The sequence below is a fragment of the Staurois parvus genome, unplaced genomic scaffold (assembly GCF_062004578.1).
Source record: "Staurois parvus isolate SC_StPar_1 unplaced genomic scaffold, SC_StPar_1.0 ptg000081l, whole genome shotgun sequence".
NCBI lineage: Eukaryota > Metazoa > Chordata > Amphibia > Anura > Ranidae > Staurois > Staurois parvus.
The window spans coordinates 1,333,715-1,347,098 of record NW_028317877.1 but is presented as its reverse complement, the minus strand read 5'-3'; the positions used below and the strand labels follow the sequence as shown (position 1 = coordinate 1,347,098).

Sequence of the window (13,384 nt, the reverse complement as noted above, 5' to 3'; positions counted from 1 at the left end):
ATTTGCAAGTATATCTGGGTTCCTGCACTTAATACGTGTAAGCTGCTTTCAGTATTTTTTAAATGACAGGGTCCCTCTAAACATTTTCCAGCTGCATACAGACTTTATGAATATTGCTGATGAATGTCAGGGAATTCAGCATGGCTTTCATATATAGGTTTGTTTGAGTTTTATGAATATGACCACATTTGACAAGAATTTGCAAGGGGTTTAATGTTATTCTCTGTCATTTTTTGTGACCTGTTCTTGTCTTCAATTTAAAGATCAGCTTGGAAACTGGAGAACCCTTTGAAATGATTCAGGAACAGGCTCGTGAGATATTGGATGAAATGGGTCACAGTTTAAAATTGGGTGCAATTCGGATATTTGCTCTCAGTTTAAGCAAGATCTTTAAACAGCTTTATGGGAAAATATTTTGCAATGTGGAGGGCATTCAGAAGGTAAGTGTTATCAAAAGTCAGTCTAAAATGTTAATGTAGCATTCAAGTACTACTAGTGCTAATATGTAAAGGTATAGCCTTCTTTATATTTTTTTTAAATGAAATAAATAAAATTACAAGCTTGGCTATGCATGCTAACATTAAATATGAAATCTACAAGTCAATCCAAATCCTTTTCCATTCAGCTAATTTGGTTCCTTCTAGTTTAAATTTTGGAGTACATATATTTAGCATCTAAATATTTTACTTTATACTTGTCCACATCGGCTTGGAAATAAATGTAGCGCTATTGACCACATGGGGCCATTTACTATATGGACCAATTTCCCATTTCTGACTATTTGTTTTCGAACTATCAATGTTAAAGGGTAACTCCACTTTTGTGGGGAAAAATAATTGCAAATAAACAATTTAGCATATACAATTGCTACACAAGCCTTATTAAAAAAATTACCTTTCCTTTTCAATCTGCAGTGCTGTAGTTTTCTGAAACATTTAATGCAGTAGGCAATCTGGAGGCCTTCTGTGCAGAGTTGGTATACAGAACTGTAATTTCCTGCTTGTGTGATTGACTCACTGATTTTCTCAAAAGTCTGCACTAAGATACAAGTCAGATTTTAGGCATCCTCTGCAACAAAAATGTACTTTTTGGCGAGATACTTCCAAAGGGTAAATTACTTTTTAAAAGATGCAGACCCTACAACTTTCCTCATCAGAAAACTACAAGTGAATCACCTTTTCAGCAGTATTTACATTTTTCTTATAAAAGTTGGTGAGCATAGGTGTTAGGAGGCAGGAGGGAGCATTTTTAAGACTGGTAAGGTCTAAGAAGACTGAGATTGAGCTCTGCAATCTTTTTTGTAGCAGTTGTTTTCTTATTCCGGGTCACAATCCTGCACAATGTCCTTTTGTTTCTTTTGGTCAGTTGACCATGTTGACCACACTTATCAGATGACGTTTTCCCAGAAACTGTATATGCCAGCATAACCTTTGATACTGTACCTCACAACACGGCAAATACATTGGCAACTTCAGTCACAGAGGCACCAGCTAAGCAGGCACCAACAATTTGCCCTCTTTGAAGCTCAGTAAGCTCTGACATGACTATGTATTACTAGTAGCTCAAGCAGTGAATTATGAAAGTGAGGCTTCCTGACTGTTAGCTAGGTGTCTCATCACACAGAGAAAGCAAAAGAGTGTTACATCACTTCCGCTTTCAATGTGAAACATGTTGTCACTTTCACACCTGCAATATATGTGGTTTTTCCATTTTTTTGTCCAACACCTGTATGATGTGCATAGCAATATGAAGATGCAGGAAGCATGAGTGGGATTAGCTTTGTACACTTTGAGGAAGTGTCCAAATTTGAATCATAAAATGCTGAAGAAGACATCTAAGCTAATGTATGTACTGTAGAGGCATGGCCATGTGATACCACAGTCTGTTCAGTAAAATATACCGTATGTTAGTTTTAAACAGCTGTTAGCAGTCTCCTTATCTGCCCCACTAAATTCAATGTGCTGCTAATGAGATGATTGTCAACAAGTACTTAAACCACTTAGTGGCAAGAGATTAAACTGCCAATGTAGTCCTAGCTTTAGAGCATTCCTGTGGTTGTTGTTGTTAGTCGAGGAGAACCTAAAGTAAATAAATTGAAAATTTCTTCCTCTGTTCTCAGGTTTAGCTGGGCTTTTTTATAACACTTGCCCATATCCTTTAAGATAATTTATTTTATTTCTGCAGCTGGCAAAAGCAGTTCAAGAATATCCTGTTGTTTTGATGCCCAGCCATCGGAGCTATATTGACTTTTTGTTGATATCATATGTTATGTACACCTATGACCTCGCTATTCCTGTGATTGCTGCAGGAGAAGGTAATTGCTTTTAATTTTTATCACTCATGGTTTTTTCATTCTTATTTAGTGATATTTCACCTTGTTCAACATTTTATTGAAGAACTACCCTCTTAAGGCCCACTGGATTTGGTTTGGGTCCCCTTATGCTCTGCACAGCCAGGCCACACGCATTTTCCACACTTCTACCCTCAAAGTCAGTAAACAGTCCTTGAGCTGGTTTTTAGTTGTTTTTATTAAGGGGTTAACAACATGGATATGGTCTAGGGGTAAATGGGATGCCCAAGGAACTGTAGAACTTGAGGACGAACTTCTTAGCAACTATGTACAAAAATGTGGACTAGCAAAAATATAGCACTGTCCTTCTTTGGTATACCTCCTCAGACCCCTTATGAATCTTCCTCTCCAACCAGCTGTATTGAGAGTATTCCTGAGCAAGAGGTCCCAGAATCTTGCAGTTAAGCGGTCCCGGATGAGGACTAGTTGTTACAGTCAATTACTTCTGTTTATAAACAAAGTTCCTTGGTGAGGGTCTGATATAGATGTTAATTGGAGACCATCACACAAAAAAAGGCATAAGGATAAGGGCCTCTTCCCCACAATCCTGGCCTGGTGGTTGTGGGGGTCTGCAGGTAAAGGGACTTATCATAATCTAAAAGCCCCCTTTAAAAATAAAGATCCCCAAATAGGACCCCCCCATGTGAATGAGTAAGGGGTACATAGTACCCCCCACTCGTTCACACAAAAAAATAAACACTAAATAAAGACAGTTACACAGATTTTAACCCTTATTACAAAGAAAAAATGTCCCACGGTATACATCCATTGTCAATGATGTCGCCCAGTGATGTAATCCACATCAGGCATGATAAACAATGCCCACCAGAAGAAAAAATCTCACTGACCAATGGACATATTTGATACCATGTCTGCCCACAAGAATCTCCTTGGTGACCCAGGGTTAAAACTCCTAACTTGAAACTGAAAACTGGATGAACCTTGAAGTACTGAAGTGTTTTAACCACATGCCGCCCAGCCACTGTATAAATACGGCGGCAGGGCGGCACGGCTGGGCAAAACCACGTTTTAAAACGTGTGTTTTCAAAACAGGTAGGGGGCGCAGACGAGGCGCGCCGCCGCCCTACCTGTCCTACCGATCACGGCTGCGGATGTCAGTTGCTGGGTCACAGCCGGTCGATTAGCGGCAATCAGTGACAGAGAGCACAGCTGTAGTAGCTGTGCTTTCTGTCAGTTCCCTGACAGCTCCTGACAGGCTGATCGGGAGAGAAGAGTTTATCTCTCCCGATCAGCGATGTTCCCTGCAGTACACACCCCGGTCCCCTAGTAAAACACTCCCCTCAAACAGTTAACCCTTTCACTGAATAATAAAGTTAACCCCTTCCTCCCCAGTGCCATTAGTGCAGTGTCAGTGTTTTTTTTTTGCACTGATCACTGTATTGGTGTCACTGGGGATGTCAGTGACCCCAAGTCAGTTCCCCCCCAGTGTCAGAATGTCCGCCGCAGTCCCGCCATAAGTCGCTGATCGCCACCATAATTCGCTGATCGCCGCCATTATTAGTATAAAAAAAAATTAAAAATCCCAGTATTTTTCCCGCCATTTGTAAACACTATAACTTTCACGTAAACCAATTAATTTACACATATTAGGGTTTTTTGTAGAAAAGACATGTCGCAGAATGAATTTTGGCAGAAATGTATGACTAAATTTGATTTTTACATTTTTTTTACCGGACATGTTTTATAGCAAAACGTCCAAAATATTGTTTTTTTTCCTCAAAATTGTCAGCCTTTTTTTTTAGAGCGCAAAAAATAAAAAACGCACAGGCGATCAAATACCACCGAAAGAAAGCTCAATTTGTGGGAAAAAAAAGGATGTAAATTTCATTTATGTACAGTATTGCAGGACCGCGCAATTGTCCGTTAAACTAGCGCAGTGCTGTATAGCAAAAAAAAATGGCATAAATTACAGTATCTATACCATAGTTTGTAGACGCTATAACTTCCACACAAAGCAATCAATATACACTTATTGGGATTTTTTTTTACCAAAAACCAAAAATTTATAACTAACTTTGAGTTTACTATATATTTTTTATAGCTTAAATAAAAAATATTGCTTTTCTTCAAAATTTTGGGCCTTTTTTTGTTTATAGCGGGAAAAATAAAAAGCGCGCAGGTGATCAAATACCACCGAAAGAAAGCTCTGTTTGTGTGAAAAAAAGGACGTAAATTTTGTTTGGAAGCAGCGTTGCATGACCGCGCAATTATCAGTTGAATTAGTGCAGCACCGAGTAACAAAAAGAGGCCTGGTCATTAAGGGGGGTAAATCCTCAGGAGGGCAAGTGGTTAAAGGCATCTAGTCATCAGCAGAGTATCAGTGATAATGGACACTTATAATAAAAAAGGTTATCTGTATGGAGAAATATGTGCATATTGCGCATAACAGCTAGTCAGCATTATTAAAGCCACTTTTTAAAGCCATTATTCATGCTTGTTAGTGCAAAACTTTTGGAGGTCTGTTAAATTGTTTATTTACCTTGTACTGTGAAATATATTTAAAAATGTAATACTTTATCCTTTCCTGACCAGGTCACTTTTTTGGGATACGGCTCTGCGCCTAACTGACAATTGCGTGGTCATGCCACGAAATTTACGTCATGCGCTATAAATAAAAAAGACTGACAATTTTGAGAAACAAACAATATTTTTGACTTTTTGATATTAAACATGTCCTGTAAAAAATTTTTAAAAATCACATTTCTTCATAAGTTTAGGCTAAAATATATTCTGCTTCATGTCTTTGCTAAAACAAATCCCAATACGTGTAAATTAATTGATTTACGTGAAAGTTATGGCGTTTACAAATGACGGTATATATACACTGGAATTTTTTTTTTTAACTAGTAATGGTGGCGATCAGCGACTGACTTATAGCGGGACTGCAGCAGGCATTCTGAAACTGGAGGGAACTGACTTGGTGTCGCTTACATCCCCAGTGACACCAATACAGTGTCAGTGCTAATAAAAAGCACTGACACTGTGCTAATGGCACTGGGCTTGAAGGGGTTAACGTCAGTGGCAATCAAAGGGTTAACTGTGTGCTGTTTCACTATGGGGGCTGTGTGTGTACTTCACTGTAAACACACTGCTTTGTATGGCGTAGAACTGGTTATAGAGGAACAAATCTGCTGCTCCAGTAAAGAGCTTGGACTGTCTTTTAAATTCGTTCATGTTTTTCTACTTCCTTTAGATCTCAGTCGAATGACACTTATTGGACATCTTCTTCGCTCATCCGGTGCCTTTTTTATAAGACGTACATTTCAGGGGAACAAACTGTATTGGGCAGTGTTCTCAGAATATGTGAAGACTATGATACGGGTCAGTTCACTCATAAATTCATAATAATTGTTTCCAAAGTTTGAAATTCATATAGTTGAAGTTGAACTCCTTTAAAATATGAATCTGCATAGGAACAAAAGGTGAGCATTATGTATAATTTTTTGTTGATCCATCAGTTTAATATCCTAGTTAAACAACTTCCAAAACCTGTCACCCAGCATGTCCATCTCCCTTTTCCTAGACAATGGCTTAAAGTGGGCCCTCGGTGCAGTTACACATACCCTGTAGGGCACCACAGTCCCAGCCCTCTCCTAGTTCTAAACTTTCCTGTCCCCAATCCAATGAGGTTGTGGGGCTGATTTACTTAAAGCAGAACTCCGGTTAAAAATGTTATTTTCCCAAGCAGTGGGGCTGTGCCCACACTGTATGGGTTAAGTGCTCATTTTATCTAGGGGCTCATGCAAACATTGTACTTACCCATTCCTCCAATCCTCCAGAGAACCGTGCTCCCCCACATCCAGGGGTGGACTGTTTCTGCTGTCCTCATATCCAGAGCCTGTCTGCGAGTGTGATGATGTCAGCACACTCATAAGACCTCTAGCATGTGGGGGGCAGGAGAGGCGGGGATTGGCGCTCAGAGGATCAGGTAAGTATATCTTTGCTTTCTGAGCCCCTAGACAAAAAAGGAGCATTTAACCCATGCAGTGCAAGGACAGCCCCACTGCATGGGAAAATAATAATTTTGCCCGGATTTCTTCTTTAAACTGGAAAATGCAAAGTCTGATGCAGCTCTGCTAAGAAACTAATCAGCTTCCAGTTTTTTTTTTGTCAAAGCTTAACTAAACAAGCTGAAGTTAGAAGCTGATTGGCTAATATTATAATTGGCATATTTTGCACTCTCCAGTTTTAGTAAATTAACTCCATTGGCTGTCTTGCTCCTTGGTGCTGTACAACCACTTGTAAAAATACTGCTGGCTGGGCTCGCTCATGTGCTGTACAGTCTCCACTGAATCTTATGGTGAGTTGTACTCCAAGGAAGAAAGGTTTTAGTAGTACTTGGCAAAATACTACTCCAGTTATTGCTCTGGGCCCTTGAGTTTTTGGTACTAGAAAAAAACGTTAATGTATAGTTAATTACTTTTTAAAAAAATATACATTTACTAGGATAAAACCCCATTTATATATTCACCTTGAGTTTTGCTTTAAGTTTGCAGAGCAGTACAGTAACTAGGAACAATTCAGAAATAATCTTTGTTTTGGTTTCATATTATAGTGGGAAAAACTGAAATGTTTTACCAAGAGAAAAATATGAGTAGGTGACTTATGAATAAACCAATGCTAAATAAAAACAGTAATTGAGTGACGTTCATAGCAACCAAAACAAATACATTGGATTTTTTATCCCATTATTTTTTGTAAAATATTTAATAAAAATATGTTTATTTAACCACCTTTCAGAATTCATTGACTTCAAATATTTGTCAGCATTACGCTGGAGTATTATCTAATGCAGTAATTCATCTACAATAGTCCTGTTTTTTACTATGTTTTCATAGTTTCATTCATTTTCCTTAATTTTATTGCTTCTGATGCAACGTTGATCCCTGTAATAGTATTTGTAGTAGTTAGTAGTCATTTGGCACCAGGGGTGGACTGACCATTTGGAAACTCGGGCACTGCCCGAGGGCCCGGGGTCAGTAGGGGGCCCCATGAGATGCCCCTGGTACATTTTTCATAGGCTTTTTGGAGTTTGGGCAAGGACACAGGGGCCCCATGATCCCCTATTGCCCGGGGGCCCCATGAGTTGTCAGTCCACCCCTGTTTGGCACTTACATATACTGTGACATCAGTGATTCACCTTTGGTGCTAATCTGTTTCCTGTATATAAAGATACCGTACATGCTTTCACACGAGCAAAACAGCAATCAATCAAAACATCTGCTTTTGTATGAAATTTATCATAACTGAAGGCTTTTTTTTACAGATTGGATATGCTCCTCTGGAGTTTTTTATTGAAGGTCAAAGAAGCAGGACAGGAAAGACTATACATCCAAGGCTTGGTATGTATAGATTGACACCACCTTGTACAGTAGAAGTTCCACTATAAAATAACTGATTGCATATTTCATAAGCGAACACAATATTTTATTCTTTTTTTAATTCTTGGCATATTTCTCTATGCTAAAGTATAAAATATAAAATTGAACCTTTACAAATTACTTTTTGTCAGGAATTAGATACAACCCAATGATTTATATTGACTATAAAAAGAAACAGTAAAAGAGGCTAGGATGAACACAAATGGAATTTACTGCAAATTCTGTGTTACATCAAATTCTTACTAAATGAAGTTTAGAAATATAATCCTTTACTTCCATTAATTATTGCTAATACGTTTACATCACCTACATATCATTTAGCTTTCTAACCTTAGTTTGCCACAGGTGTAAAAAAATAATTAATTTTTAAGTTCTCTTAACTTTCTAAATTTAGTTTTGGATAGAGTGAGGTAGGGTTAGCGTATCTATAAGCTTTTAATTACCATCTGTGTCCCTGTTGGGGATTTTTTCCCATCCCTTTTCTGTCATAAATGAGAGAAAAACCCAGGCAATTTTTTTCTTTTTTTTAATGCAGTGGGAAACGCTAGAACTGGTGACATTGGGGTTAATTAGCAAATTGATTGTTCACTTTGCAAGGGAAGTTGGACTTTTCAAGGGTATTTTCCACAGAGTATAATGAATAAGGTGAAGTGCCAATCATGTGCAAGTAAAAATGCTCTTTTTTTTGTTTTTATTGCATATGAATGGGTATTTTTTTTGCAATGTGAAATTTCACCAAATTTGCTAAGTTCTGGGGAAAATCCCTTGCAAAGTGAACACTTCTTGGCAAAGTGAACAGCCTATCTGTCTTTAGTAAATCAGCCAAAATGTTTTCATTTCTGATTATTTCTTCCTGTCCTGATGACATATAGAAACTCAATTTTTTGGGTCACAGAGAGGAAGTAAGGAAAATCTCCCAAATGGGGTCACATACAGAAATAAAAACCTGATAGGCAGATGTTTTAACCCTCTCTCTTTATCCAAAACTGCAACATTTTGGCTGGCATTAGGCTGAAGGCCCGGTTCACACTAGTGGTTTGCCTGCATTTCACATAAGGAAAAGGTGAATGCACCTTTTCCAAAATACATCTGCACGGAAGCTACATGCAATTTCCTTGTGGTGAATGGCGGTAGCATGTGGGCCAGTGTGAACCTAGCCTTAAACAGGTTAATCATGAGTTTTATTTACTGTATGATAACTTGGATGTGGTCTCCATCCAAAAATTATTATTAACTATTATTTCCTCCCCTTAATCATCTTGCCAGAAAGCCAGAAAAGAAGGCTCAACTAGCTGCAGTACAGAGATGCTTATGCTATGCTGGGGAATTCTCACAAAAAAAACCTGCCTTGTGATGTAATTGTAGAGACTCATGCAGGGAAGTAGATAAATGCATGCCACAGCTGTTTAACACTGACATGGAACAAGTATAAGAATAAGGAATTCCTATCCTTTTCTGAACCCATTTATAGGATGCTTGATGTTATTGAAACCAGAGACAGCAAGCAATTTGCTTTATCAGAACAGGGGCAACAATGGAAGCCCACATACTCAAAAGATGCAATTCCATTCATGCCAACACTAGCTGCTGGTGCTACTCTTGTGGTTTGCAGGCCTTCAAGCTTTTTTCTTTTTCCCTTGTTCATTGTTGACTTTACAGCTGGTTCTTTGGAAATGCTAATATTCTAAATGGAATAAAGCCCAGTGTCCTCAATGCTAAACCCAAAAAATGTTAATGGAAAACAGTTATATTTTACCTCAATACCTGTAGAAAAACATAATTTTACCTACAGAGTCTTTATTAAAAGACCTTGCTAATGTGTGTTAAGGAGCTTACTCATCTCATTGGTAATAGTTTGCTGCCCTTGCCGAGGCCTTAAAACTAAATTGCAATGAGAAAGAACAATTATGGTATGTATCATCTGAAAAAATATAAAATGTCTTCATAAGTCAGCTTAAGACAATGGAAAAGGACTTTGTTGACTCATTGCCCTGCTTGTTTAAAGAATACCAATGCAAAACAAATCAAACATAAAATAAATGTAAGAAAATGCAGTGAAGAAAATTTGTAATAGGTTGTGTTTGTGTTGCAGGGTTTTTGAATGTTGTAATGGAGCCATTCTTAAAAGGAGAAGTATTTGATACTTACCTCGTTCCCATCAGCATCAGCTATGAAAGATTATTAGAGGAAGCCTTCTATGCGCAAGAACTTTTAGGAGCTCAAAAACCCAAAGAATCCACATCAGTAAGATGTACTTCAGGCTGACTTGATGCCTTCCATTATGTGTGACATAGTTAAATAATAGATTTGGTGCACAAATGCCCAGTGGGAGTTTCTAGAGGACTCAAAGTTGGCACCATTTTATGGAGAACCACACAAATGCTTCTAATCATTAAACCAAATATATCCCTCCATGTCCAGTGCTCTGTTCAAATTTTCCATCTTAACACCAAAAGCCCTGTCATAACACCCATTCAAAAACTAACTAAGCTTAAATCTACTGTCACTCCCATTCTAAGCCTATTATAGCTATCCTGTAAAGGGAAAGACGTCTATACTTACATATTCTGAAGTTGCTCTGGTCTGGTCACATGACCTCTCCAGCACCTGGCTTCAGTGTAGATGAGAGATCGCGAACAACAGCTGCAGAGCCTGTGTGATGACGTCACCTATAGGCTTACTATGAGGCATCCATTTTCAGCTGTCCCTCCTCTACACTGAAGCTGATGCTGGAAGCCGGTCATATGACAGGACCGGAGCAACTTCAGAGTAGTTAAGTATATGCATCTTTCATTTTGCAGAGTAGATAGAATAGGCTTAGAAAGGGGGTGGGTGTAGTTTTAGGCTTAGTTAGATTTTGACTTGCCTTTTACTTTAAATAACATACACTTACACTCTAAAAAGTAATGCAACATCCCCTTCCTCTAACTCTACAAAATGCAGCCCAAGGGCCGGATGCAGCCCTTTGCTAGCCTTTATCCAGCCCTTGGGGCACTATTCTTCCCAGTGATGTGAGGTTTATTCCTCCCACTGACACCAACAATGGGGCACAATTTCTTCCACTGATGCCAATGATAGGGTACTATTTCTCCAACTAATACCAATCATGGGGTGCAACTCCTCCTCCTACTGACCACCAACCCTGAGGCCATGTTTACCCTCACTGATGATGGGCCCAGGACATTTTCTATCCCCACTGGCCACAATCTGGCCTCCCTAATGTCTGAAGAATAGTAAAGTGACCCTTTGTTTGTAAGGTTTGGAGACCCCTGCTCTAAGTCATCCAAGTTAACTGCTTGCTCAGATGTCAGAATAGCAGTTATCCACCATCTCAAACATTATCCAATTTCAAATGATATTAATCGTTCAGTGATCTACTTGGAATTACACTTGACAAATGGTTCCAAAATACCCACAACTCTCTTTCATTTGTCCCCTAGGCCAACTTAAATGTCACCTTCTCTATTGTCTAATGACGTCAGATGTTCTAAACAGATCACATATACTGACCCTTATCAGATGTCTATCTGCCACTGCTATACTTTCTTTGAAAAACAGTTGAGATGTTAATAAATTTCAACTGGACTTCGTCTGGGCTTCCTAAAATTCACCCATGTTTGTGTACAAACAGTCCCCTCTCTCAGATATTAAAATAAAAAAAAAAAACCTGCTTACATGAGAGGAGGCATGACAACACCATCCTGTATAAAATCCTTTCCCTATGACAAGGCATGCAACAGGCTTCACATATGACTTGATTATTCTTAGTTTCCTCCTGTGATGTGACCAGACATTTTCCTATCCCTAAATGTGATCCTACTACTTATTTTCAGTAAAAATCTGGCTCTAAAGTGTCCCTCATCCGCCTTTCCTCATTTAAGACAAGCAGAAAAGCAGGCCAGTCATTATTTTATCAATATGCACAGGTATGACCTTATCCTCCAAATTACTTGCATCCCCTTCTATCTAATGTGCTTTCCAACACCTGTATTGTATACACCCACCATTATATTTTGCATATCGTGACCAAAAGACAGGCCTCTTGATTGGTGTTTAACTACTGGTTAGTAGGTCTCATGACATAAAATGTCAGCCGCTACAGATGTAGATAATTCAGTCAGGCATTATTTGCAATACAGAGTGTGCTGATCAGCTGGTCTCTTCTCAATAGTGACTCTATATTTTTTAACCTCCCTGGAGGTATTCCCAAGTGTAGCTCGGGGTAAAGTTTCAGCACCAAAAGCGGTAACCCCGAGCTACACTCGGGAATACCTTGCAGCGTTGCTCCGTGATCTCTTCTTCACTTACCTTGTCCTTCGCTCCCACGATGTCCCCTCTGCAGCGTCCCCGGCAATTTCCCCCAGCCGATGCCGGCATCTGTCTTCCGGGTTCTGTTCCCTGTGATGTCAGGACGTATGGGGACGGAACTGGCGGGAAATTTAAAAATGTCAAAAAGTGGCATTCATTAAATACACTAAAATCACATAGTAAAACATTACTGTATCAAACCATTTCACATACATTTTGTCCCTAGTGCTTTTTTCTGTGCCCTGCCTGCATTTTTACCATTCTTTCTGCCTGGAAACTGAGAAATGTCCATGGCGCCCAAAAAGCGTCCCTTTAGGTCAAAAGCAGTTTTAGACCAGCTAGAGAACAGCGATAGTAAATTAGAACCACTTGCAGGATTAAGTGATAATGATTTGTGGGGAAATTCGTCATCAGACACTGAAAACGATTTTGGACTTTGCTCAGTGATGTGCTAACTTGGCGCTATATTTCAAATTTCAGTGTTTTTGGTTTGAGTATATTATTGAGTTAAATTTATTATTATTATATTATTTTTTATGATCATTTATTAAATTATAATTTATGATTTCTTGTTTCAAATTTTATCATACCCGGGATGTTTACTAGACTCTTGTTCGGACAGATTTCAGTGAGTTATTCCTAAAAATTACAGGCCTGCAATAAAAAAACGAAATATTTCCATGCAAAATAATGTACCGCTTTGAGCACAGAAATACTGATATAATCAGACCTCTAGGGAGGCTACAGACTACAAAACTCAGTGGCAGGCATCAGTGTCAGTACACTTAGTGCTGTCAGTACAGACTCACTGAAGATGTGAATAGAGGAAAAGAAGAGTCTCACAGTGCACTGTTCTAGCATGTAAGCTCCATAACTGAAACATGAGCACTATGGGTATATTTTCTACATTTACATGCGTATCAGACAGACACACTTGTGTTTTATTACAAATTTAAAGGAAACCTACAGTGGATATAAAAAGTCTGCACACCCCTGTTAACCTCCCTAGCGGTATGATTATTTCAGATTTTTGGTGCTGAAAGCGGTACCATTTTTTTGCATGGAAATATGTATTTTTTTTATTGTAGGCCTGTAATTTAGGAATAACTCACTGAAATCTGTCCGAACAAGAGTCTAGTAAACATTCCAGATATGATAAAACTTGAAACACAAAATCATAAATTATAATTTAATAAATAAGCATAAAAAATAATAATATATTAATAATAAATTTAATTAAATAATATAATCAAACCAAAAACACTGAAATTTGAAATAGAGCGCCAAGTTCGCACATCGCTTAGCAAAGTCGCAGAATCGTTTT

At 38.5% G+C, this 13,384-nt stretch overlaps 1 protein-coding gene across 2 annotated transcripts in view; it reads left to right on the top strand.

Annotated features, from left to right (window-relative positions):
• LOC149468639 (dihydroxyacetone phosphate acyltransferase-like) overlaps positions 1 to 13,384 on the top strand; it is a 71,756-nt gene that overhangs the window by 33,268 nt on the left and 25,104 nt on the right. For both annotated transcript variants that reach the window (XR_016311641.1, XM_089669694.1), the window contains exons 3-7: positions 264 to 440; positions 2,185 to 2,314; positions 5,565 to 5,692; positions 7,638 to 7,713; positions 9,845 to 9,996. Coding sequence is in view for 1 of the 2 variants with exons in the window: in XM_089669694.1 (XP_089525820.1) it covers positions 264 to 440; positions 2,185 to 2,314; positions 5,565 to 5,692; positions 7,638 to 7,713; positions 9,845 to 9,996 (663 nt within the window). In the remaining variant the exon portion in view is untranslated. The remainder of the gene's footprint in view (positions 1 to 263; positions 441 to 2,184; positions 2,315 to 5,564; positions 5,693 to 7,637; positions 7,714 to 9,844; positions 9,997 to 13,384) is intronic.